At 33.4% G+C, this 26,913-nt stretch overlaps 1 protein-coding gene across 6 annotated transcripts in view; it reads right to left on the bottom strand.

The window, feature by feature from the left end:
- Window positions 1-26,913, bottom strand: part of Csmd3 (CUB and Sushi multiple domains 3) — a 1,141,260-nt gene that overhangs the window by 555,994 nt on the left and 558,353 nt on the right. For all 6 annotated transcript variants that reach the window (XM_087190703.1, XM_087190702.1, XM_087190706.1 and 3 more), the window contains one exon: window positions 8,679-8,782. In XM_087190703.1, the coding sequence (XP_087046829.1) occupies window positions 8,679-8,782 (104 nt within the window). The remainder of the gene's footprint in view (window positions 1-8,678; window positions 8,783-26,913) is intronic.

Below are 26,913 nucleotides of genomic sequence, written 5' to 3' on the forward strand. Positions count from 1 at the left end.
GGGTTCACTGCATTGGCAGATAATTGTATTTTTAAATCAATTTGTCTGCACTGGATATCTCATTTAAAACACTGCTCTTTGCTTGAGACCTTCAGGGCTGGGTCCTCCTGTTTTCCTCTCAAAGGCCTTGATTTAGATTTAAATGTACAATCTTCCTGCTGTAGTCAACTGTTAATTCAATCCCCATTTATGACAATAAAGAGAATTTTTGGGGCCACGTAGAAGGCTTAGTTCATTCTCATAACTCTCTCAATTGAGGCTTCAACTAGCTTTAATATGTTTTATTATATGTTTTGGAACTTACTATTTTCAGATAAAAAATATCATAGTATGTGATTATTTACAGGTTGAGGACTCTCACTGTGCATTCTTAATGCATTCTAATCTTCCTAATTTGCCCTTGCACACTTGAATAAAAGCAAAAAAGCTCTAAATATATGCATTCAGAAAATTTCCTCAAAAAACTGATATAGAATCTCAAGTAAAATACAAGATCTTGTAAATTTGTTTAAAAGGCTCAATGTCTTATTTTTATACACACATGTAACTTTAGCCTTTTATAGAAATATATGTTATATTCCCTCTTCTGATATCATGCTATCAAAAGTGATGTGTAAATTCATTTTGGAGTATGTAAAATTCACTAAAGATGATAATTGTTGGGAAAATATTTTACCAACAACAACACTAACCTTGAACATTAGTATTCAGTATCATTTGAGAAAGTGGATAACTGTAAGAGTAATATATAGTTTTAAGATCAAAACATTTAGAGTACTAGAGAATGATAATGCTATACAAATGGTAACATTTTTGGCTAAATGTAATTGTGACTTTAACTTTATTCATGGACATGGGCTTCAGAATGTTTTATTTATTGACTAATGCAAAGGAATAATGCATATGAGAGTTTTTACCATGATTCTTGTGAACTTTACAAATAGATTATTTGTCATGAAGATTTGTTTTTTGAAAATTGAATCTAGTAACCATGATTTCACAATATATATCCTTGTATTTACTTATGGATACTTCATTTTATATACTCGGCACTTCAAAATCCTTGTTTATAAAACTTAGTATTTATGGGATAAAAGTCAGCTTATTTAGATACTCTTTGTATATTTAGTCCTACATTCTTCTTTCATAACCATTTTTAAAATGGATATCACAATACAAAAATTATTGACAGAAAAAACAATGAAAGAGTTTTAAACTTTGTTTCTTAATTCAGTGCATATATAAATGAATACACAACATATATAAAGCAACTGAAGTAAATTGCCTTCTCTCAGAGAAAACATCAGTGTTTTCAAAATAGACAAACAACAGTAGTCATGTTGAAAGACTCATAAAGGATAACTATTCCTATATTTTGTAACTTATCGTGAGAAATCAAAATGTCACAGAAATTATTTTCATGTTGCAGTTTAAAGTAATCCCGGGGTCCAAGAGCACATATTTCTAATTGTGCAATGGGAGGTCAGTAGGATGACTCCTTGTGAAGTCTTGTCCATGTTATAACTGATGTTTTCAGTTTCATTGTTCTCCTGGGGTTGGAATCAGTGAGTGTCAAAATCCTCCGTAGACCTACAAAGTTCTGAGGCTCTTGATATGTCTGTGCTAATGTTTGTAAAGATTCCCTTTCTGGTCACCTATCTCAGGGAGTGTTCCTTGGAGAAGAATAGCTTCTCCTCTCCCATTACAATTCATGGTAACACCTCCTAGTTTTAACTCAAGGTTCAGAATAAATATTTTAGTAAATCCAAGATGGTAACTGTAGCCATTAATCCCAAAATTTTATCTTATCATTAACTCCAGTATATATTCTTCTTTCAAAGCTCATGGTGGCTTGGGTAGTTAGTGTAGTAAAGAATAAAGATGGGAAGGTATAATTCATTGGAGGTAGATTTTGCTCAAGGAAAATATCATGTATATTAGTATAATACTATAAGAAATGTAGCCTAAATTTTAAAAGAAAATTGTTCAGTAGTTTAAAATAAAGATGTCTTTGACAAAAAGCTTGTCAAAATATATTGATCAATTATCTTATAGCAATTATACTGAGAGTAAATAATAATTTATTCATAAGTCTAATGAAAACAAAACTATTCTTTTCAGAAAGCTAGTTAGACAGTTATTAAAAGTAAAATATTTATACTAAAAGTTATATTAATAGAATTATGTGTCTGTGTGTTTAAAAATGGGATCATCAGGGAAGAATTCTGTAAGTTTTTACCGGTATGTGTCTGAGAATGAGATTTTACCTTGTATCAATTGAAAACTGTACCAGAAGAAATCATATAGAAACATTTTGGGATAACTAAAACAACATTCCCTCCACCCCATTTTCAAGATGTTTGCTAAAATAAAATGTCAGTGAATATCAGTGCATATTCACACAATTTCTAGAGCTGTATTAAGAATAGAAGGGTTTTGTTTTTTTGCATGTTTTTACTTTATTAATCTCTACAGCATTCATTACTATGAATCCAATAATAAAACGAGCAGGAAAAGGGGGGAAATGGAAGGATCATCACATGCCTAGTAGAATGCATTTCTGTTTAAGTCTGCTGTCACATAAAAGAGAAAGTGCATAACCATATCTACAGCATACTAAATCATAAATCTCATAAATCTTGGATGTAGGCTATATGTTCATCAACAGATGAATTCATAAAGGAAATGTGGCATTTATTTATGCACAATGGAGTATTACTCTGCCATAAAGATAGATACACTTGAGTCATTTGTAGGAAAATGGAAGCACCTTGAGACCATAATGTTAAGTGAAATAAATCAGACCCACAAATTTAAATATCCCATAGTTTATCTTATGTGAAAAAGGCAAAATAAAATTATAAATAAATGGCAAAATAAAAGATAGAGTAGGAAGTGGGGAGATAGATCTGTCGCAAATGGGAAGGAGATCAAAAGGTAGGGATAGGGGAGGGAGTGGAGGGGAAGAGGATGAAAAAAGAATAAAAATGTGTTATGCACGTGCACCAACTCCACAGCAGGAATGCAATCATTATGAACTGCAAACATGGTCTAATAAAATATAAAAACTGAAGAAAGAAAAAAATAATGAACACCGCTCCCCTTTCCATGTAGATGACATGAAGGTTGGAAATGATCACAATGCTAGCAAATGTATTATCCTCATTGCTAGATCTTTCAAGCAAATTGCATCCATTTTCTCTATCAGATAAATATATACGAATATATGAAACTAGCACATTGAAAACAATCTGTGAAAAAGTGAAAGTTCGTTTGACAGCCTTTACATGATAATAGTGTGATGGTTCAAATCCATTAACTGGATTGTTATCAAATAGTCAGGTTCATATTCTGATCTGTACTGACATTCATCATTATACCACCAGGATGTTGCTAGAAATATATTTATAACTGGGAATAAATAAACCTTTCAACTCACCTTATGAGAATCAAAATGAACAGAGAAGTTATGGGGGAGGGGAGAAGAAAGAGAAGGGGAAGAGAGGAGAGGAGAAGGAAAATGAAAATAGATGAGTCGTAGATATGGCAAAACACATAACAGAAGCAGCAAGAAAGGTATACATTGTGAACTTAAATTTCCATTATTTTAGAAATTTTTAGTTGATAAGCCAATATGGAGAACTTAGCATTATATATGATGTTCAATCATAATACTTTCCCTAACGTCATGAGTCCTTCTTTGCACTTCACAGAGAAAAAAATTTCACTAACAATTACTTAAAATGTTTCATAATTCCTTTTAGCATAGTATTGTGGATGATGGACATATAATAATGTTATGGACTACTTTTTATGGACATGAATGAGTACTTTACTTTTGAGAATCTACAAATTAAAAGAAAGGCCAAAACAAAACAAAAACACTACATATTTCCAACTAAATCCTTGATCTAAAGGGAATAGGACAGAATTTCATCCTGTTCAATATATATCAGAGTGTTGCACCCTGTTTATTAAGTAAAATTTATAAAGTAACTGTAGGCTAATGTCATATCTTGAGAAAGAATTTCAAATACTATGAGATATCTTGCTGTTGTAAATACTTTCTAAGTTGAGTATGTTTTCTTACTTTTTAATTTATTTTTATGATACAGAGTCTTGTCATATAATCTAGGCTGTCCTTGAACCCCCATGTTCAAGCAAACCCCTGCCTTAGCCTCCCAATTAGGTGGGATTCTGGGCACACAGCACCACATCCAGTTTAAATGAATTTATTTTAAAAATGATTTTGATGTCCCAAATTAAATTTCTGGCATATTAATCAAATTTTAAAAACACAAAATGAAAACAAAACTTTTGTAACTAAGGAGAGGAAGAGGGTTGAATGGCAGAGAGGGGAATGGGAAAAAACAGAAGAACCAAGAAATATCATGTACAGGTACAAATTCCCTATGATGAATATCATCATTATATATATCTAAAACATACCAATAAACTTAATTCAAAAAATGCAAAGTGTTCATAGAGGAAAAAGGAAACTAGTTTTTGCTGCTATAAAAAATTTTAAAATACATTGCCATCAACAGGTGTTTTAAGTGCTCTGGAAAATGTATCCTGCCATATTTATAATGCTGATCTCAGGCCGGGACAAGATGGGCCTCTTCCCTGATTCTTGTCCCGAAAAGAGAGGGTCTTCCATTGATCTGAGTCTACTGGCTTCCTGCCAGGCACCTGCCTTCCTGGGCCAAATCGCACAGCACCACTTCCAGAGCCTACCCTAGTCACTATCCCAGCAAAGAAGGTCGTTAGAACAATGGTTTGTTGGGGTAGGAGGATGAAACCTACAGTATTTAAATTTTTATCTCGGCACATCACTGTAATATTTATACATTAAACAATGTCTTTTTTATTTGAATTCTTGCTTGGGGTCCCTGTGAATGTCATGGGTTTGCCTATACTGGAAAAAGTTCAACTTAAGATATATACTTCAGGTCCACTCAAAGTTAGATTAGCTTATTTGTTGGATACAAATTCAGTTCATTATCACAAAGGCTTTTTATAATAAATATAACTTCTCAGAGTAAGAAAAATATAACATGTGATGAAGTACAAGGGGCACACAAACTAAGGCCAATATGACAACAATAACGTGAGAACAGGAAAAGTATAACACTACTTTCTGTCATTCCCATAACATCAGCAGAAAAAAAAAGCTACACTTTATAAGATATACTTTCTTTATTTGACTCTTCGGGTACTTTCTATTATCATATCAGTTACTGTTCTAACCTTATACTGGCTAGTTAATATCAGACTCACTTTCTTTTAAAAATCAGCTGCAGGGCGCTTCCTTTCACCTAATTATCTGGTGCTTTCGGTTCCCTCTGCTACTTGATTTCATTCGCTCAGTACAGGACTTAGGATTCACCCCACTTGTATCTTAATATTAAAGGAAACAGGGGGCAGGAGCAGTATCGGTACTTGGTACAAAAGCACTAATGCAAAGGAGATTTTAGGGAGCAATTGAGGTCCAGGGAGAAGGAGTCCAAAATTCTGTGAGTAGATATGAAGAAAGCAAAGCATTAGTTCATTTACAAAGAAAATTTTTTTTTCATTAAGGAAGTGAATACTTTTTAGATAGTTAACAGCCATATTTAAATAGCTACAAGTTTCCCTCTCACTATTTAAAAGTACATAGTAGAGACCTTTGCCTTTATGCTTTGAGTTTCACAAAAACATTATATATATATACACATATACACACATTATCTATGTATATATTTATGTGTGTGTTCATAATAAGCTTTGGATCTATATTCACTCGTCTGTATCCAGGAATGCTGACCTCACTCACAGTCTTATGATCATTTTAATATATTGGATTGTTTTCCTTTTGTTCTCCCAGCTCTCCCTCACTCTCAGTAAGGGGCCAATTTAAATCTACTGAATGAAGTATCTCAAAGATAATGGCCACAGAATGAAGCTTTAATTTTTAAAATTTTTAATACTCCACTGGACATATGTATTCCCTGGAAAAATATGATAGTGTGGATAAATACATATAGGCACTTGATATTATTTTCAACAATAATATTTCTAAGTGATTAATAAAAAAATTTGCTTTGCCAAAAGAACACCAAATGGTGTTAGACTATTGTCTTCAAAACTTTTGTAACATTGAAATAGAGTAAAATATGTGGTTCAAACACATCGTGATTGTTTTTAAAATATCAGCGATTGTATAGACCTCTGCTTAATACAATAAATGGGCTCCTACATTGTACCAGTTCTAAAGGTTGAGTATTTAAGATAATTTTAACATTTTCCTTCTGAGTCATGTTAGAATCCTATAAAGATGTGTGCCTTTTTAATCTTTGTACCTCTAATTATATGATATTAATTGAATCAAAGGTCCTTTTTTAAAATAACAAGAAGTTGTGGCTAAAGGGGGACATGCTATCTATGATCTGGGATGCTAATTGTGCAAAATGAACTTTAATACTTAATCCTAAATTGAGAGACTAAGCTTTTTTTTGTGGCAGATAGTTGAAAAAAAATGGAGTGGGAAATATATTTTAGTTAATTGGCTAGGCAGTCTTCCTTTTCCAGGCAATGTTTTGAAAAATTTAAATCTATAAATTCAGTCTTTCCTCTTAAGTAGAAAAAGAGCAAATATGTCCCATTAAAGGGGGGGTGTTTGGTGTGTGGGTATGTGTGTGTGTTTATGTGTGTGCGTGTGGTGTGTATGGAATCAGGGATTGAACCCAGGGACTTTTCACTGAGCTACGTCCCTAGCCTTTTTTCATATTTTATTTTGAGACAGGGTCTTGCTAAATCACTAAGTTGTCTATGATGGGGTGAAACTTGTTGAGTTCCTCCTGCCTCAGCCTTCCAGTGTATTGCAATTATAGGTGCACTTCACCACACCCAGTTACATGTTTTGAAATTTTTAAAGTGCATATGATGGGTCAAATGTGTAATGATCAATTACCAAAATGCTACATTTTAATTTCCAAGAAACTTCAATTTTTATGAAGTATCAGATATAAGAACAGACATACTTTTCTTTCTCAGACATACTTTTCTTTTAAACATATTTAAAGATAAAGCAACGTAAGTTTTGTGTTGTATTAGGTGCCACATGCTTAAATGATGATAGAAATTTATCATCAGATAGTGCAAACAATCCCAGAAGCTCAAGTGTAAAGTCATAAGAATTAGCGGCTACAGGAATCCTATGTCCTCTCCGAGGACAGAAAATGGCTCAAGTAATTTTATGTCGTATGAGTATTTAGGCCTCAAGTCACCCTTTAGTCAAAAGCAATCACAGGTTCAAATTTTTATATGTAAATTTAGTTCTCTAAAATACTGTACTTGACAGGCAAAAATAAAACAAAACAACAAAACAAAAACCAGTTCTATTTGATCATTGGCTCCACAGCTGCCGATTTCCATTACACTCCTATTTAGTATGATGAACTCTAGGCTATATGATATAAAATTAAGGATATTTTCGAGGAATTATAAATTGTTCCTAGCCAATTATCCCAACGTAGTAATAAAAGGCTCAAGATGTTGATAAAATGCTGATGATTATTGGGAAGGAAATTGTTAAAGTAAACAAAATTGTAGCAATATGTCTAAACAAACAGAGTAGGGAAAATATCAGTCTTCTTGTCCCTACCTTAGCACAAAATGGACCTGCAATAGGCCATAAATAGACAACCAATTGTATTGACCAATGATATCCATATTTAGAGGGAGGAAAGAAGTTGAAGTTAAGGTCAAGGTGCCTGAAGACAAGCGAAAAGAGAAAGGTTTTGTGTTTGTTTCTTAATTTTTTTTGCCAGAAGATAAGAACTAAGAGGCAGTAATATTGAGATCTAGAATGTATTTCGTGTAACCATCAGGTTATCTTTGACTTTATTGTTGGAATCTGGACTAACAATACTTAAAGAGATCTCCTTGTAAAAATAAAAATTAAAATTTAAATTTAAAAAAGGAGCAAAAATGAAAAAAAGGAAAATCAGCTTTCATGCTACATATATATGAAAATCAATATATATAGAGAAAATTGGTCAATATCCATGATAATAAATACACACATGATAACAGGATTACCCCTAGGAATCGTTTATACTAAAAATATATTCTAAACATCAGTTATAGCATTTTGGTGTACATAAGGACCATCTGGTGAGTGTGGTCAAATGTACATTGTTGGATATCAACAGCAGAGATTCTGATTTAGTCAGGCTAATTAGTATAAGTTCAAAAATCTACATTTTAAAGGCTGTTAAGAAATTGTGATCCATTGATGATGCAAACAGACTCTATTTTGAGAAGTATCAGAGTAGATGAGGGCAATCCTCTCCTTGATTTCAAGTCTGGAGGCACTTTTGTCATAGATTTCTCGGAGTCTCAAACCATAAGAAATAAATGTCTGTGGTTTATAAGCCACCAGGTTTAGTGTATTACAGTTATAGTTATAAGCCACCAGGATTAGTGTAGTTATAGAAGCCCACAGCTAATAAAATAAAGTGCCTCAAGCTTCACTGAAAATAAACTAATAAATTGATTATGTGTGAGTTGGTGATAATAAATAAGATGCTATGCTTCTTCTGTTTATAGTAGTGGGAAGAATCAATGTAAAAAAATGAGAGTAAAACAATCAGTGTCTGATAGGCTAAAACAAAAATCAAACATGAAGAACTCACACTTGGAGCACTGTCCGAGGGTCTCCAACTTCACCGCCATCACCAATTGTCAAGGTATCATAGCCAATCTCAAGATCAAATTCTTCAAAATTTATCTGGATAACCTGGTAATAAATGGAAGTAAATACCTTGAATATATTATATTATGTGATAAACACAGAAAAGCAAGCAACAGCAGAAAAGAATTCCAAATGCACGGATTTCATTGGAATGATGCATCAGAGTATTTCTGAATTTTAACCGTTATATCATTATAGGGTCTTTATTTGCTGCATTGTACCTTCCAGATTACAATTTCAATGAATGACATGCTTCTATTTATAGAATATCTTATTTGAAGCATGATTAATGCAAATCTACTTTAAGAAGACATTATAAAAAGTACATGTAGGTGGAGAGTGGTTTTCCACACATTTGCATATGTTTTTATAAAGTTAACATGGAAAAGGTGTGCTATTTCCATGAAGTAATAAAACTTGAAAAAAGTTAGAGCGAAATTTGAATCAAGATGACTAGATTTAATGGTATAGATTTATTTTAGGATATTATTTGGAAACAGAATCCCTCAAATATATTAAAATATGTTGGCAAAACTGGGAGCACAAACTTGGAGAGGCACGCTATGACAGGATATATAATAGAGCATTATATCTTACTAAAATATGTGCATGTACTTATACATTATTTATGCACTTATGCAAAAATCTGAATTTAGTTAAATTGCAATTATTCAATTTAGTATTTAAAATATTATTAAAACACAGTAATTAAAAATCAGCACAGAAAGAAATTACATAAATACTTTCCAATATACAATCATGCCTTGAGCAAAGAATAATTTATAACATATTATTTATCATATGATAAGGAAAATAAATATCTGAGATTACCAACATTTCCAGAGAATATACAAAAATATCTCTTTAATAATACCAAGTACTAATGGTAATAAATATCTGTTCATTTATTTAAAAATTGTAAAGAAGATTTTATATCCTGGCTGTTTTCAGCTAACAAAAATAATTGTTGTATATGCTTATTTCTTATCTTTAAAATATCTTTATATCAACGTTAACAAAATCATTGAATTTGCTTTGACCAAATTCAAATATAACATAAGTAAAAAATATCAAATCATGCATTTTACATATCATAAATTTTAAAAATTGCTTCCTTATTGCAGTTAAATATAAATATTTTAATTAATTGCCTTTCTATAGAGATTTAAGTTATGTTCCCTTTTTGCCATTATAAGGAGCGTGATTATAAGCAATATTATATACCTGTTGGTTTACATTTTCAAATATATTTCTATGTGATATACTTTCTAGATAATGAAGCAGAACTTCATTGCATAACATTGTACCATATGATTTTTCATAATTGTTTTACCAACTTAAAAGTTCACAATTGTATACATTATCTTTCTTTACTTCTGCCACTCTGATGGATATAAAATTTTGTTTTGTATTTTTCATTACTAATTGAGTTGCACAGTTTTTCATCATGTTAACTTGTCATCTGTTTCCATTTCTGAGACATGACTATTTCACTTTGACAAATTTTCTCTTGGATTGTTTGTATGCTAGCTACTAGTTGCAAGAATTTTTTATGTCAGTGACTCAACATATTTCCACTGTAGTACTCATTAAAAAGAATAATGTTTATGAGACACAGTGAGATAACTAGTTGAAGCTATTTGCCTTAAAGATTTTGTTTGTTTATTGCTCGGTTTCTTCCCTACCACACAGAAGGCTAAAATATATGCTACAGTAGCTTCTTCAAATGTGTAACTTTTAAGTTTATCTTAATTTAGATCATTTCATGAAAAGAAATTATTCATTGTATTAAAGTAGTTCTTGTTAACTTATCATTTTATGGGTACCACTCTTGCATTATAACTCAAAGTTGTAAAGATATTTCCTTTAAAATTTTGCTTTAGAGAACCGACATATAAACTTTGAAGGATCTGACAGGTACAATCCTAAAAGGTCCTCTACAATTACAATCTCCTGGTATACATAGCCTGTATAATTTACTCTTCTTGATTGCAGGAAAGACCTATGAATATGATATCAATTTCATAATTAAGACTTTTTATGCAAGAAGTTTAAGGGACATTAGAGATAAATAAGGGTCTCCAGTCAATTAGTTTTAAATTAATCAAAAGTCTAAAAGTGAGCAACAAAATTAATGAAAAAAGATAGTCTACTTTAGGGCTTGATATCCTTTAATTTCTTGATGATAACCATGCTTTCTAGAATAAAGTAGAATCTCAGTGTTGTTTCAATTTGCATTTTCCCAATGACCAGAGATGTTGAAGATATTTTTCAAGAATTTCTTGGCCATCTGTACTTCTGAGAAATGTCTCTTTATTTCGATGTCTTATTTTTTTTTGATTGAGCCTTTTATTTTTGAAGGTCAACTTTTTTGAGTTCTTTACATAGTTCAGCGATTAGTCCTCTGGCTGAGGAGTAGCTGGCGAAGATTTGTTTCCTATTCTGTAGTTTATCTCTCCACACTATTGGTTGTTTCCTTTGTTACCCAAAAGCTTTTTAAATTGATACAGTCACATTCGTTCACTTTTTCTACATCTATGGAGATTATCACATGATGTTTGTCCTTATTTCTGTTTATGTGGTGTGCTAAGACATGCTGTGTCGAACTATCCTTGAAGTCCTGAGATATAGCTTACTTAGTCATGATGTATGATTATTTTAATGATTTGTTGCATTTTGCTTGCCAGTATCTTCTTGTGGATTTTTGTCTTAATGATCACGAAAGAGATTGGCCCACAGTTTTCTTTTGTAGTTGAGTATTTGTCTGGTTTTGGAATCAAGGTATTGCTAGCTTCCTGGAATGACTTTGGCAGTACTCCTTCCTTTTCAACTTCATCAAAAAATTTGAGGAGTATTGTTATTACATCTTCACTGATCTTCACTGATGTTCTTGGGGAATCCATTTGTCAATGCATTGGATCCTGTACTTTTCTTAGTTGGTAGACTCTTCATTGCTCCCTCAAATTCACTGCCTGTTATTGGACAGTTCAGGGTTTTTGTATCTTTCTGGGTCAGTTCTAGTAATTCATATATGTCTCAGAATCCATCTATCTCTTCTAAATTCTTCAACTTATTAGAGCACAAATTTTCAAAGTAGTTACTAATGATCTTCTGAATTTTGGCAGTGTCCACTGTGATTTTGCCTTTTTGATTTGTGATTGCTTTAATATGGTTCTTTTCTTTCCTTCTTTTGGTAACACTGGTTAAAGGTTTGTCTACTTTGTTTACTCTCTTGTTGAACCAGCAAATATGGCTAGTATGGAGATCCCTTTACCTTTGATTCATTAATTCTTTATATTGTTTCTCTTAGTCTTGATTTAGTCCACTTTGATCTTTGTAATTTCCCTCCATTTATGAGCACTGGATTGGACGGTTATTGTTTTGCTAGGCTTTGAGGTGCATTACTAGGTTGTTTATATGGGCTTGCTCTGTTAGTCTTTGTATCATCAAGCAGCTGTTGGATCAATTTAACCTGCTTTCTTGTTATTTTTAAGACTATTCTGAGTATAGGGTCACATGCATTAGACCTATCTTCCAGTTCCGATCATAATTTCTCACTGTGGTCACTTTTGTTGCCCATGTTTTCAATACAATTCTTTATCTCCTGTATTTCTGTTTGGCACCTTTTAATAGATACTAACTTTTGTTAAATTGTCGTTCATGTTTTAAATACTTTTGGTTAACTCTTCTAATTGTTTATTTGTATCTTTTTGAAGCTTACTAATCAATTTCCTTATTAAGTACATTATCTATTCAATTGTATTATTTTTGAGCTTGTTTTTTTGTTTCTTCTTTGATCTTTTCATACAATTGACCCAATTGACATTCAATCATCTTTCCATTGGTGACCTGTGGATCTGTTTTGGAGAGTTGGGAGTTTTGGGAGGCATTTTGTTGTCTTGTCTTCTTATCCTTTTGTGTGTGTGTGTGTGGGAATGCATGCATGTGTGTGTGTGTGTGTGTGTGTGTGTATGTGTCTGTGTGTGCGTGTGTGTGTGTCCTGAGTGTAGAGGATCACCTTGAATGGAAAGATTCTTCTGTGGCTCATATGAAGATCCCTCTGGTCTCTCTTTTCCAGTGATATGATTTTATCTTTTTTTGCTTCTTGATATGATCTACCTGCTCAACCTACTTAGTTTAATATGGTTGGACCCGGTCACTGTATTGTAAGGGAGGAATTCCTAAAGTTCATGACAATGTCAACAGATCCACCAAATATGAATCATGTATATTACAATTACTTTCATAATTTCATCCTTTTATCAATGCTCCTTATATCTACTTATATTTTTGAAAATATGTAATTTTCACCAATTTGAAATACAAAATTTAGTTGAATTAATTGCACTTTAGTATTGTGCAAACATCACCATTATTAAGTTTTTCAGTACACTAAGCCCAAACTGTTTGACTACTAAGCCATAACTTCCCATTTCTTCCTCCTATAGCCCCTGGTAATGTCTACCTTACCTTCTGCCTCTATGAATTTTTCTATTCTTGATGATTTATATAATTGGAATTATACAATGTTTGTCTTTTAAATCTGGTTTATTTCTCTTAGCACGAGGTCTTTGAGGCTCACTCATATTGGAGCATGAAACAGAACTTCACTCGTTTTTATGGCTAAATAATACCGCATCTGTATACGTACCACATTTTCTTTAATAATTAATGTATTGATGAATATCTAGGTTCTTTTAATCTTTTAGCTATTATGAATTCTCCTGATATGTCAGAAGATTTTTTTCAGTTCTTTTGTTATATATCAAAAAGTATTCTCAGTCCTATATTAATTCAATACTTGATATTTTGAGAAATTAAAAACCTGTTTCCTACAACTATTTTATTTTATTTTTGCTCTATAGAGACAGAGTCTCACTGTGTAGCCCAGGCTGCCCTTGAACTCATGTCAATCCTCCTGCCTCAGCTTCCTGAATGCTGGGATTACAGGCATGCACCACCTCGCCTGGCTTATTCTAATATTCTAAATTTCTACCAGTAATGTATAGGAGTTCTAATGTGTACAAAGTTTTATCAACACTTGTTTTCTTTTTGTTTAATATAGCCATGCTAACATGTGTGAACTGATATCTTACCATCATTTTCATTTGAATTTATCTAATGACTTATGAGATATTGAACATGTTTTAGTGTGTGTTTAGGGAGTTTGTATATTCTCTTCTGAGAATTGTTTATTCACATCTTTTATCCATGTTATATTTTCTTTCTTGTGGTGCTGGAGATCAAGCTCAGGGCCTCATGCATGCTAGGCAAATGCTTGAACATTGAACCATATTCCCATTTTTTTCAATTAAACTGTACATTTTTTGTCTATTGTTCAATTTTAGGAGTTCTTTATGGAGTCATGATTCATGCAAATTCATGCAGATTCATGCAAATTCATATCAGATTCATGCAAATATTTTCTTTCATTCTGTAGATGGGATTCTTACTCTTTTCATGGTATCCTTTGATAACCCAAAGTTATAATTGAACAAAATCCCCTTTATCAAATTTTTCTACCCTGTGGCTGTGCTTTTGACATCATATTAAATAAATAAAACACTGCAAAATCAGAGATCATGAAGCTTTCTCCTGTGTTTTTCACTGAGAAATTTAGTTTAACCTCTGATATTGTCTTAGAAAAGTTAATGAAAAAATATGCAATTTTGGTCATCCTGTTCCTAAATATTTGGACTGGTAAGTGGTTAATTTGTGCCGAGTTCACTGTCCATGATTCAAGTAAGGTTGTAACTGATTCCTTTTCATTCAGCTACTTAACCATATATTTGAGATACTATTCTTTCTCAATTCAGTATCCTAGCACCCTTGTAAAAAAATGAAAAATAACAGTTGTAGATATCACAGTACCTCAAAAGTTATTGCAAATCTGCAGAAACCAAAGAAGCATCCTTTTAGTGTAAAAGTTGGCACACAAATAAAACAGAGAACCCAGAAATAAATCCACATGTCAAGAACAAAGAATCTTTGACAAAGGCACTAAAACATGCATTGGATAAAGGACATTCCCTTCAATAAATTATGTGGAGTAAACTGAATATCTATGTGCAGAAGAATGAAATGAGACCCCTATCTGTCACAACATACAAAAATCAGCTTGAAGTGCATCAGAGGCCTGAACGTGACACCTGAACTTATAAAAATACTAGAAAAACACAAGAAAGTACTTCAGGACATTGGTATAGTAATGATACCTTGGCTAAGATCCTCAAACTCAGATATCAAAATTAAAAGTTGGCAAAGGATTACGTTAAACTAAAAAGCTTCTGCAGTCAAAGAAATCATCAACAGAGTGAAAGAGACATCCTATAGAATCAGAGAAATATTTGTAAGCTTTTCATCTAATAAGTGATTAATATCCTGTTGATACAAGAAATTTTAAAAATCTCAAGAACAAATAAATAATCTAATTAAAATGTATGCATGATCTGGATAAATATTACTCAAAAGAAAATATATAAGTGACAATCAAGTATATAAAAATGTTCAACACTGTTAATCATTAGGGAAATACTAATAAAAACTGCAATTAAATATCATGCTATGGCAATTAGAATGGGTCAAGTCAAAAGACAAAAATAAAAAATGCTGATAAGTATGCAGTAGAAATGGAAGTCTCACATAGTGTTCTTGGGAGTGTAAGATAGTGCAGCCATTAAAGAAAATATTAAAGTCTCCTCAAAATCGAAACAAACATATCTGCCATATGACCCATCTTTCCCACTACTAAGTTTATATCCAAGAAAAATGAAATTAGTGCAACAAAATAATGGCTTCTGTTGCATCTGGATTGCAGCAGTATTCACAGCAGCCCAGCTATGGATCTACCAAGGTATCAACCGATGGGTGAATGAATAAAGGAAATGTGGGATATTTACCCATCTATGTGTCTGTCTCTGTAGTGGAATATCATTCAGTCATACAAAAAATAAAATCTTATTATTTGCAAGAGTTTGAATGGAACTGGAGAACATTATGTTAGTAATATAGTCAAGGACATAAATACAAATATTACACATTCCCACTCATATATGGAAGCTAAAAAGTTAAATTTCATAAAAGTAGAGATTAGAATAATGACGACTAGAGAGTAGGAAATGTAGGAAGGAAAGGGGATAAACGATTGTCAGTATCCAAATGCAATTTCATAGGAGGAATAAGTTTAAAACTTCCACTCAAAGTGGGATGACTATAGTTCTCAACAATTTATTCTACATTGGATAAAGTAGTAAAAGAGAAGAATTAATGTTTCATAAGACAAAAGATGAGTTTTTAAAGATAATAATTATCTTGATTTGATCATTATACACTGTAGACATGTACTGAAGTATTACACTGTGCCCATAAATATGTGTAATTATTATGTGTTAATTTAAAAACCAATTATATAGATGTGAAGGTTTATATCTGTTCTTCCTTATCTTTTGCTTACTAAGAAATATCTTAATTTGTTCCCCATTCTTGAAGCACAGCTTTGCCCATACAGACAATCCTCATTTAAGAACTGAGTTCCATTCTTGCAACTAGGTTGTTAAATGAGTTGGTTGCTAAATGAGGAACCATATATAGTATGTATGTTACACTATTTAAAACAAAGAAATGGTCAAAGAAAACTCCAACTTGATAACTTTGCTTTTATTTGTATAATGCTTACAGGTAATGTATAATAATATAAAAATACAATACTGTACTATACAGTAAAATCAGCAAAAATTACAGTACTGCATAAACGAGGTGTACTGTACAAAAAAGATAGAGGTTCTGTAAACAAGATGTACAGAACTGTCCCCTCAAAGGATGAGTCATTAGTCCAAGCAGCAGGTCATAAATCTGACCAGTGTGCCTCAGTTCTAAGTCCAAACATTCCTTAATAGGTGAGTTGTTAAATGAGGAAATCTGTATGAGACATCATATTATCAAAATAGTTCAATGAAAAGGATTTATTTTTCTTAAAAATACATGCTCTCCAACCACTTTTAAAATAAAATACATCAGCCATCAAAAAATCATCACATCAGCTGGGTTCAGCAATATTAATCCCTCCCATGTCAGAAAATCCAGGATGTTTTATGATACAACAATGATATAGAAAATGCTCATCAACAATCATGATTGCAGAACAGTTGCAATCAAGATATTATGTTTAGCAAAGCAGTAAAACAACTATTCCTATATTTCCTCACATGGCCTTTCTTGGCACCTTAGCACCTGATATGACAGCTCTAGAATTTCCATTTCTTTTCTTTCTTATAATGCCTCTCTTTTTATTCATATTCTAATTGCACTCCTACATCATTTTCTTGCTTCTCTTCATTTTTTTTGTCCATTCTTTCCTTTAGCTCTTCGGGTATATTTAATATAATTGATTCAAAATTATTTTCTAATAAATTCAATGTTTAGGTTTCTTCAAAGATTTTTCTACCAATTTATTTGGTCATCTGAATGTTCCATAATTTATGGTTTTATTAGGTGCTATAAGATTTTTCTCTGTTAAAACCTGGACACAGTGAAGCAGCCCGCTGCAGACAGGCAGGTCTGCGGATGCCCTACCGAGGTCGCGAGTTGCGTGGAACATGCTGAATATCAGCCCACACCTCGGCAGCAATCCAATGGACACCGTCCCCCCCGCCCCCCGCCCTGCTCCTCTGGCCTCTTCTCTGCACAGCCACCTGGTTCCACAATACAAAGATGCAGAGGACACAGGACCACCAGACCACCGTACTGGGTAAGTTGGAGTCATCTTCATCTCCCATCAGGACTGGGACTATCTTCAGGGGAAGGGCAGCTGGAACCTGCAATACAACTCTGCAGAGTTCAACCCTTCAGGAGGACAGGGAGCTCAACTTGGGACTTGCAGCCAGAAATCTGCCTGAATCTCATGTGTCTGCGACTAGCTTGCTGAGATTCATTGACTTATACCTGCACACTGCTACCCACGTTGTCTATTGTGACAGCAGAGACATACCCTGAAAGAGGCCCTTCATCTTCATTGTTTTTTTTTTATTCCAAAAATTAGTATTATTAGTTTGTTTTTGTTCTCTTCCCTTTTCTTTTGCTCCTCTTATCTTTAATTTTTTTCCTACTCTTTCCATATATTTGTTTTTCTCTCCTTTTTTTCTTTTCTTTTCTTCTTTCTTTTCTCTTTCCTTTCTCTCTCTCTTACACTCACTCTCTTGCTCTCCCACATTCTTCATCTTCCTTTTTGTCCCTGTTTTGGTCCTCATTCGGAGTTCTTCTTTATTTTCCCATTATTCTCTTTTTCCCTTTCACCTGTGTCCTCTGCCCACACTGCTAACCTTCCCCCATCCTTCTTTCCATCTATTCCTCCCTCCCCAACCCCTTCTAACTCCCCATCCCAAAGGGTAGAGTTGTTATATTGAAGAGTTTATTCACCATGTGTTGGGTTGGTCCTTGATCTTGATTTAATTCACACAGCTAAAGGTGATAGAATAATAACTACCACAAAATGTCATTTTCGAAGATGTACTTAATGCAATGGTGTTGCTGATTGTATCACTTGTGTTAAGGTGTTGTTATTGATCTAGTCAAAAAACCTTCCTAGTATTAGGAAAATGAGATAGCCTTAGATTCATTAGAGACTCAAAACTTAAAGACCAGCTATATCTGGAAGACACCTCTAAGAAGCAATCACTCCATGAGGGTTCGAATTACAAGCAGCAAAGATACCTACGATGAGCAATTTCAAACTATTAACCCAGGAGTTAAACAAAGGACAGTACCAAAAACAAACATGAGAAGACATTTAAGCAAGGCACAAACTCAGACTTCCACTTTATCAAGGGTAAATCCTGGGGGAAATGAGATGGAAAAGTCCCATAACCAACCACCTGGATACCCTGAACTCATAGCACAGGAAGTAACAAAACAGATGAATGAGGCTCTAGGAAAATTCAAAGCAGAAAAAATCTCCCAGATATCTACAGAGAGGGTGAGTACAGTGAAAGACACGATTAGAGGATCTAGAACAGAAACAGGTAAAAAAAATAGAGGAGCTCAGAAACATGCTAGAAGCCATGAATACCCAGCATAAGAAATAGATGGAAACTACGATCGCCCAACATAAGAAAGAAACGGAATCCATGAAACAGATTCAAACAGATATTCAGGAGATCAAAAACTCCATTGAAAGTATCAACAGCAGTTTAAGGGAATCTGAAGATAGAATATCAGATAGAAGACAGAATCATGGTTAGAGACCATGAAAATAGAGATTTCTTAAAAATAGTAAGGGACCATGAGAAATCAATCCAACAACTGCTAGACAATGCAAAGAAGAATAACATAAGACTGATAGGAGTCCATGCAAAAACAGGAGAAATCACAATTCACATTAAAAAATTGTTCACAGAAGTAATAGTGGAAAACTTTACAGACAGAGGTAGAGAATTGGACATACAGATAAGTGAGGCATATAGAACTCCACCCAGCCATGATCAAAAAAAATCTACATCTAGACATATAATAGTCAAGATCCCAGAAACCCAACAGAAAAACAAAATCCTACAAGCAGTTAGAGAAAAGAAACAAATCACCTGCAAAGGAAAGCCCATCAGAATCACAGCAGGCTTCTCAACACAAACACTCAAATCAAGGAGAGCCTGGAGTGAAGTATTTCAAGCCCTAAAAGAAAATAAATTCTAACCTAGACTGTTGTATCTTGCAAAATTATCTTTCAAAATTGATGGGGAAATTAGATACTTTCACGACAAAGAACACTTGAGAAATTTCATGAACACCAAAGCAGCACTACAAGCAATTCTAAACAATATCCTAGAAAAAAGCAATGAAGGCCACAACTCCATGAGGCCCAACAGAGGGAAACCACCAGGCAAGGTAAGACACTAAAGGGAAAGGGGGAAAAAATAAGAAATAAAAGAGCCAACAAAAGTAAAACATCATGACAAGGATAAATCAATATCTATCAATTATAACCATCAATATTAATGGCCTCAAGTCACCAATCAAAAGAAATAGACTTGCAGAATGGATTAAAAAGGAAAATGCAACAATATGCTGTATACAAGAAACACACCTAACTCAAAATAAACCCATAGACTAAAAGGAAAAGGATGGAAAACAGTTCTCCACACCACAGGAACCCAGAAGAAAGCAGGGGTAGCAATCTTATTTGCAGACAAGGTAGATTTCAAACCAAAATCAATCAAGAGAGACAAAGATGGTCACTACATCCTTGTGAAGGGAACAATCCAAGAGGAAGAGAAGACAGTCCTAAATATATATGCACCAAATACGAATGCCCCCAACTATACAAAACAAATATTAATAGATATGAAAAACCAAATTAACGCTAACACAATTGTAGTGGGGGACCTCAATACCCCACTATCACAAATAGACAGTTCATCTAGACAAAAAGTTAACAAGGACATTCTGGAACTGAACCAAGCTATTTAACAAATGGACTTAATAGATGTTTACAGAATGTTCCACCCCACAAAATCAGAATACACATTCTTTTCAGCTGCACACAGGTCATTCTCCAGAACAGACCACATGCTAGCTCATAGGAAATGTCTAAGTAAATGTAAAATAACAGAAGTTACCCCCTGTATATTATCGGACCATAGTGCAATAAAATTGGAGATCAATAACATAAGAAACTGTAAAACACCCACAAACACATGAAAATTGTATAACACTCTCCTGAACCACCAATGGGTCACAGAAGTAATTAAAGAGGAAATAAAACAGTTTCTACAAGTAAATGAAAATGCCAGTACAACATATAGGAATCTACGGGACATAATGAAAGCAGTTCTACGCAGGAAATTCATAGCAGTGATTGCCCATATTAGGAAAACAGAGAAAACTCAGATATATAACCTAATGCAGAACCTCAAGCTCCTAGGAAAAGCAGAGCATAACAAATCCAAAGCTCTTACAAGAGAGGAAATTATACAGATCAGGGCAGAAAACAATGCAATGGAGACTAAGAGAACAATATAAAAAATCAATGAATCAAAGAGTTGGTTTTTTGAAAGAATAACTAAACTTGATAAACCTTTAGCCAACCTTATCCAAAAAAGGAAAGAAAAGGCTCAAATCCATGGAATTAAGAATGAAAAAGGTGAAGTCACAACAGATCCAACAGAAATCCAGAGGATCATCAATACCTACTTTGAGAACCTCTACTCCAATAAAATGGAAAACACAGAAGAAATAGGCACATCGCTAGATACATATGAATCACCAAAGTTATATGAAGAAGATACAGAAATTCGAAACACTCTAATTACAATGAGTGAAATTGAAAATGTAATAAAATATTTACCAACAAAGAAAAGTCCAGGTCTGGATGGCTTCACTGCTGAATTTTACAAGACATTTAAAGAAGAACTAATGCCATTACTCTTTAAACTCATCAAGGAAATTGAGAGGGAAGCAATACTTCCAAATTCATTCCTGGAAGCAAGGGTTACTTTGATTCCAAAACCAGGGAAAGACCCAACCTAAAAAGAGAACTACAGGCCAATCTCCCTAATGAACATAGATGCAAAAATCCTCAACAAGATACTGGCAAACAGAATACAGAAGGTCGTCAAGAAGCTCATACACCCTGACCAAGTTAGATTTATCCAAGAGATGGAAGGATCGTTCAAGGTTCATAAATCAATAAATGTAATACAACATATTAACAGAGTCAAGGACAAAAACCATATGATCATCTCAATAGATGCAGAAAAAGCATTTGACAAAATCCAGCACCCATTCATCACAAAAACCCTACAGAAAATTGGAATAGAAGGTCTTTATCTTAACCTGATTAAGGCTATCTATGAAAAACCAACTGCCAACATCATACTAAATGGTCAAAAACTGAAAACTTTCATGCTAAAATCAGGAATAAGACAAGGATGCCCACTATCACCACTCCTGTTCAATATTGTTCTGGAAACATTAGCCATAGCAAATTCCAGGTCTTCTGAACATATGTCTTCTCTCAGGTGTGGATGTGACTTTACAAATTCCAATGAATACAGGAGAATGTTCCAATGATCTCTCTCCCAATAGCCTCTCTCCCTCGCTTTTCCTCCTTACTTTACATGTTCTCTTATAATCTTTGTCCAAGGGCTATGGTTTTTCACTCTTCTTAAAATGTTCCTAAGTATTTCTCCCCCAACCCCTCTCTTTTGTATGAGTAGGTACCAGAGGTTCTTGCCTAGGTGAAATGAAATGAGGAAGAATATCTTGCATCTGTCCTTGAAGTAGCCCACATGTCAGAACAGAAAAAAAACTACAATTTGTGCATAAAATCTTCTCTGTGTCTTCCAGAACCTATAGCTAGGGTCTGACTCTGATACAGAGATGCTGCTATCTAAAGGACAGCCTCGTCATGGACCCAGTGAGGGTGAAATGGCACAAAAGCATTTCTGTAGCTCAACAGTTTGCTTGTTTGAATCAACATGCTTGTGATGAGACTATTTATAAATAGAGAAGAGAAGTCACATGACAGAACAAGCAATACTTTCCTTCTGTTCTCCTTTCACTTCTTCCTTCACTGCTTTCCTTTTTGAAATAAGCTCATTTAATTCCTGTGTAATCTGAAGATTGCTTTCTTTTATTCTTATTGGTAAATGTGGATATTTATACAATTTTTGGTTATTTTCTCCAAATAGTTTACATATATTTTTCTGCTGTCACAGATTTCTAGTGGTGCTATATTAAATCCCACTATTAGATGAATTATTATTTGTTTATAGTTGATTTCTCTTTTCTTTTTGGCTGCTGTAAGATTTTCTCTTGTTTGCTTTTTTAATTTATAGAATGGCACATATATCTTACTGGTATTAATTTATGCTTCTTATGTTTCTCAATTGGAGACTTTTATTTATTTTGGAAAAATCACTCATCTCTTCAAATAGTGTCCTCCATGCTGTCTCTTTCATACCTCTGAGTTTGCATATTGACATAAATTAGGAATTCTAATTTTACCTTCTGTATCATGTAACCTACTTTTCATAATTTCAATTTCCTGATTTCCAATTTTATTTTCTTATTTCAGCTTATTCTTCTTCTCATGTATGTATGTATCTATGTATGCATATGTGCTTGTGTGGTACTTATTCATAGTCTTGTAGATTTAACTGCTTACTAGTGAACCAGCAATTCACTGAAAAATTAAGCATTTCAATGAAGATAGCTCTGAGTACCTCCTCTGTTATTCCACCCAAAGACAAAAATCCCCTCACGCATTTTACTCCAATCCATTTTTTGGTAGATGCAAGAACAAACTACAATCAAAACCAGGAAATGTCTCATTTCATATGATTTTACAGGCCTAATGGGCTAATAGATACAAATTAGGTGTCTAATAAATGACGGACTGATTGATTGTTAGTTTTTACCAAGCTCCTGACATTCACTATTGTCCTAAATAACTTTGACACCCACTTAATGGTGGATTTTACTTTTTTTCTGATTTGTAACTAAGATTCATGCATGAATGTATGCAACAAAGAGAACTCTATGCAATTTTAAATTAAGTCATGAATTAATTACTAACTAATACATATACTTTCAGTTAAACACTTAAATATGGAGCTGTCACTAAAATTTTAGATGCTGGTAATTCTTGAGTACTTTGAATTTCACACAGTTACCAAGAAGCTAGAATAGTCAGAGTCAATTTGTAGAGTGTATTCATTTTAATTTGATTCATTTATGACTATTTTAACATTAATACCGAAATAATTCCATAAATGTAGATTCTATGCATTTAAAATAAATTAGCCTTGCCCCAATTACTTATTAATATTAACAATTATAGTCAAAACCAAAAATAGCATATTGAGATATTTTAAAAGAAAAAGAAATCTTAGAATGTTTAAAGGATATTTGCAAAAAACAAAACAACAAAACTTCCCTTGTGCTTTCATACAAGTAGGATCAGAATCCTGCTATGAAATTTTCTTTCTTTATGGATACTCCTGTAATGTTTCTACCCATTTATGATTGCATAATGGGAAGTAAAATGATAAAGTAATATTTTAAAATGAACAAACGTATAGTCATCAATTTAATATTAATGCTTTATATGTTTATTCAGTAGTATGGCAGAAACATTAGCAATAGATTAAGAATAATATCAAATTATTAGTGTAGAGAAAATGCCACACATATTGCCTACTGTGTATCTTGTCATTTGAGTGGGAAAATATTTTGTATTTATCTCATAGAAATGATGAAAGACAGTATTGAGTAATAAAATATTCCTTTAATATATTTAAATAATTTATAATTGTCTTTATTTTTCAATCAAAAAAGCCATTCTCTAGATAAATTCGTAGTGTGTTGATTCCAACTGGTTTATGTTCTCCTGCTTATTGAGGGTTTGGTAAACCTTTTAAGTCAATTAGAATCAACACCATGTATTTTAACATTGGCTGGGCATAAGTAAGAAACCTGTAAGTAGTGTTGAATGCTAAATATTTGTTAGATCTATTTTCCTTAAGGTTCAAGACATGAATTATCAAAATGTATTTTGGTATTATATAAAGGCTACAATTTCTAATTTACATTCTGTGGACCATGGATGCAGAGTTTGAAACTGTGTACTCCAAATCACTGTATTTTGTAAGAAATGTGGAATTCCTACTTAATACCTGCTACATTATAGGCTTATCAAGGAACTTATTCTCCTTTTGCTGAAGCTAGTCCTCATCAATCTTTTCCACAGGATATGATACTGTTCTGTGAAACAATGACCATTTGTTTCAGGTCTCCCTTCAGAATGTTAGTCCTTGTGGCGGTGAAACAGTTTTGTTTTTGTCATGAGCTTCCTTTTTCACCTTTGGCTTTTTTCTTTTTAACAGGACATTGATTTTATTCAACCACTTGTCCTCCACTGTACAACCACATGATTCTGGAACTGCTGATCTCATAACTTCCTAGAGATGTGTCCTAATTGCCTTGGCAGTTCCGTTCCATTTCCAAGTGATTTGATTAAACGTATTTGACTAAATTCTGGTCAGTAGATGGTGAGGTGAGAAGCAATCTGCTGTAAAGTTTGGAGAAAGGATACCTTGGTTTTAAAAGAAAATTCACATAACTAGTGTGCTTTGAGGTGGTTATATGTGAATGTTCTGAGGAGAACTATCACAGTCATGTTACAATATGTAGTTTGAGGACAAAGCAAACACTTTCTCCTCCAGGAAATATGCTGCTAAAAATGTCTCTTTTCTTAAAGTAGTTTTCTCCATTATGTGTGTTTCAGAATGGCAACACGTCAGCCTAATGTTAAGAATTATTTCTGTTACCATGAAATAATCCAGAATGCAAAATATGTGTGTGCATATATATATATATAGTGTATATATATATATATATATATTTATTGTAAAATACCCAGGTTTAATTAGGATTTGGACATGCAAAGCCATGTTACACAATGAATTTGACATCTCCTGAGAGTACCTCTCTCTTAATATATTTTTTGGACCCTGACAATCGCAGTCCACTGACTGGGACAAGACATAACCACGATAAGTACAATACCCAGTGTTGAGTGTGTTGTGATTTAAACACACAGGGTTATTTGGAAACAATGAGAATTCCCCAGGCTAGTTGGAGAATAAAGCAGAAAGGTTTCATCAAAGAGAAAATTAACAGTCAGTGCAAAGGAAGGTGGAAATGTAAACAGGTGAGAACACATGAGGGGAGAGCCTGAAAAATGGCACGGAGGAAAGAAATGTTCCTTTTGCTTATGAAACATAAACTGTGAGGCAAGAAGTGAGGAGAAGGAACGCTGGAGGTCATGGCAGCGAACTGACCATGTTAAGGACTTTGAACTTTACTTTTCTATGTGATGAGCAGCAAAAGATGCTTTGACTGGTGTTGAAAGGGCTATATTGGATGGTTATATGCTCATTTTAGCAGCAGGGACAATTTTTTGTTGTTGTTGTTGCAGTACCAGGGATCGAACTCAGGACGTTGCACTTGCCAGGCAAGCATGGTGCCACTGAGCTACATCCCCAGCCCAAGTGACAATCTTGATTGACAGGCCAACAAGGCAGGGCTAGAGAGACTGAAGACTTATATTTGGGCTGTAGAAATAGGGGTGATAAAGAGTGGACTCAGAGAAGATACCTTTACTTCATATAAAGTGACTATTATCATTTTCCTTTACTTTTTTCTTTTTTAAAATTAATTTTATTGGTACATTTTAGGTATACAGTATAATGACATTCATCATTGGAAATTTGCAACCTTACACAATCTCCCTTGGTTCTTATTTTTTCCCCATTTTATATCCTTAGAAAAAATTAATGCCTCAAAAGTCTATTTTATTAAATATAATTAGCTATAAATGTTTAAGACAGCAGAATATGTAGCACATTGCAGTATAATCCTAAAGTTTCACTGCTTTTGTGGTGTACATTGTGCCATGTTTTATAAATAAATATTTATGTATGCATATATAGTCAATGGTAATAATAAGTATTTAATTGACACTCATTCTAAATTTTCTGTTTTTTATGAAAAAGTACAAGGTAAGTTTACATCAAGTTTGTGAACGAGGGAAAAATGTGATATAAAAGGAGCAAAGTATGATGTCTATAAATCCCCTTATTTAGTCATCTGAAAGTAATCTTTTTAGAGGAAAGAAACTCTTACATTCTAGAAGGATTAAACATTGTAATATTATACTTAGATATTACATTACAAAAGATATGTCCCTGGACTCTAGGCTAGACCATTAAACAATAAGAAATGCCAGCTCAGGGAATTCTCTAGTTCATCCATTTTGCTGCCATCATGGGGTTATAGTTTCATTTCTTACTAGGGCTGGCGTTTTAGAGACAGGGCAGGTGGAGAGTCTGGGGATGCAGGAGGTGTTGATGGAATGATAAAAGCTTTTAGCTTTGCTTTATTTTTCTATGCCTTTTGTATCTGTATGCTAGTCTTCCCCTGTAGGGGACTGCTAGTATGTAACAATGACAGATTGAATAAGGCACTACAAATGTTTTGCTGAGTAAAAGAAGCTACACAAGATGAAAAATGCATCAAATATTAAATCTATAACAACAGTACAAAGGTTTTCTTTTCTATCACTGATTCATGCTTAGCTACTGAATTTATTTCACAATACATAGAAATGATCAGTTTGAACTTAC

Source organism: Heterocephalus glaber, unplaced genomic scaffold, assembly GCF_053883595.1.
Source record: "Heterocephalus glaber isolate CG9 unplaced genomic scaffold, H.glaber_assembly_v1.0 deba00001555, whole genome shotgun sequence".
NCBI lineage: Eukaryota > Metazoa > Chordata > Mammalia > Rodentia > Bathyergidae > Heterocephalus > Heterocephalus glaber.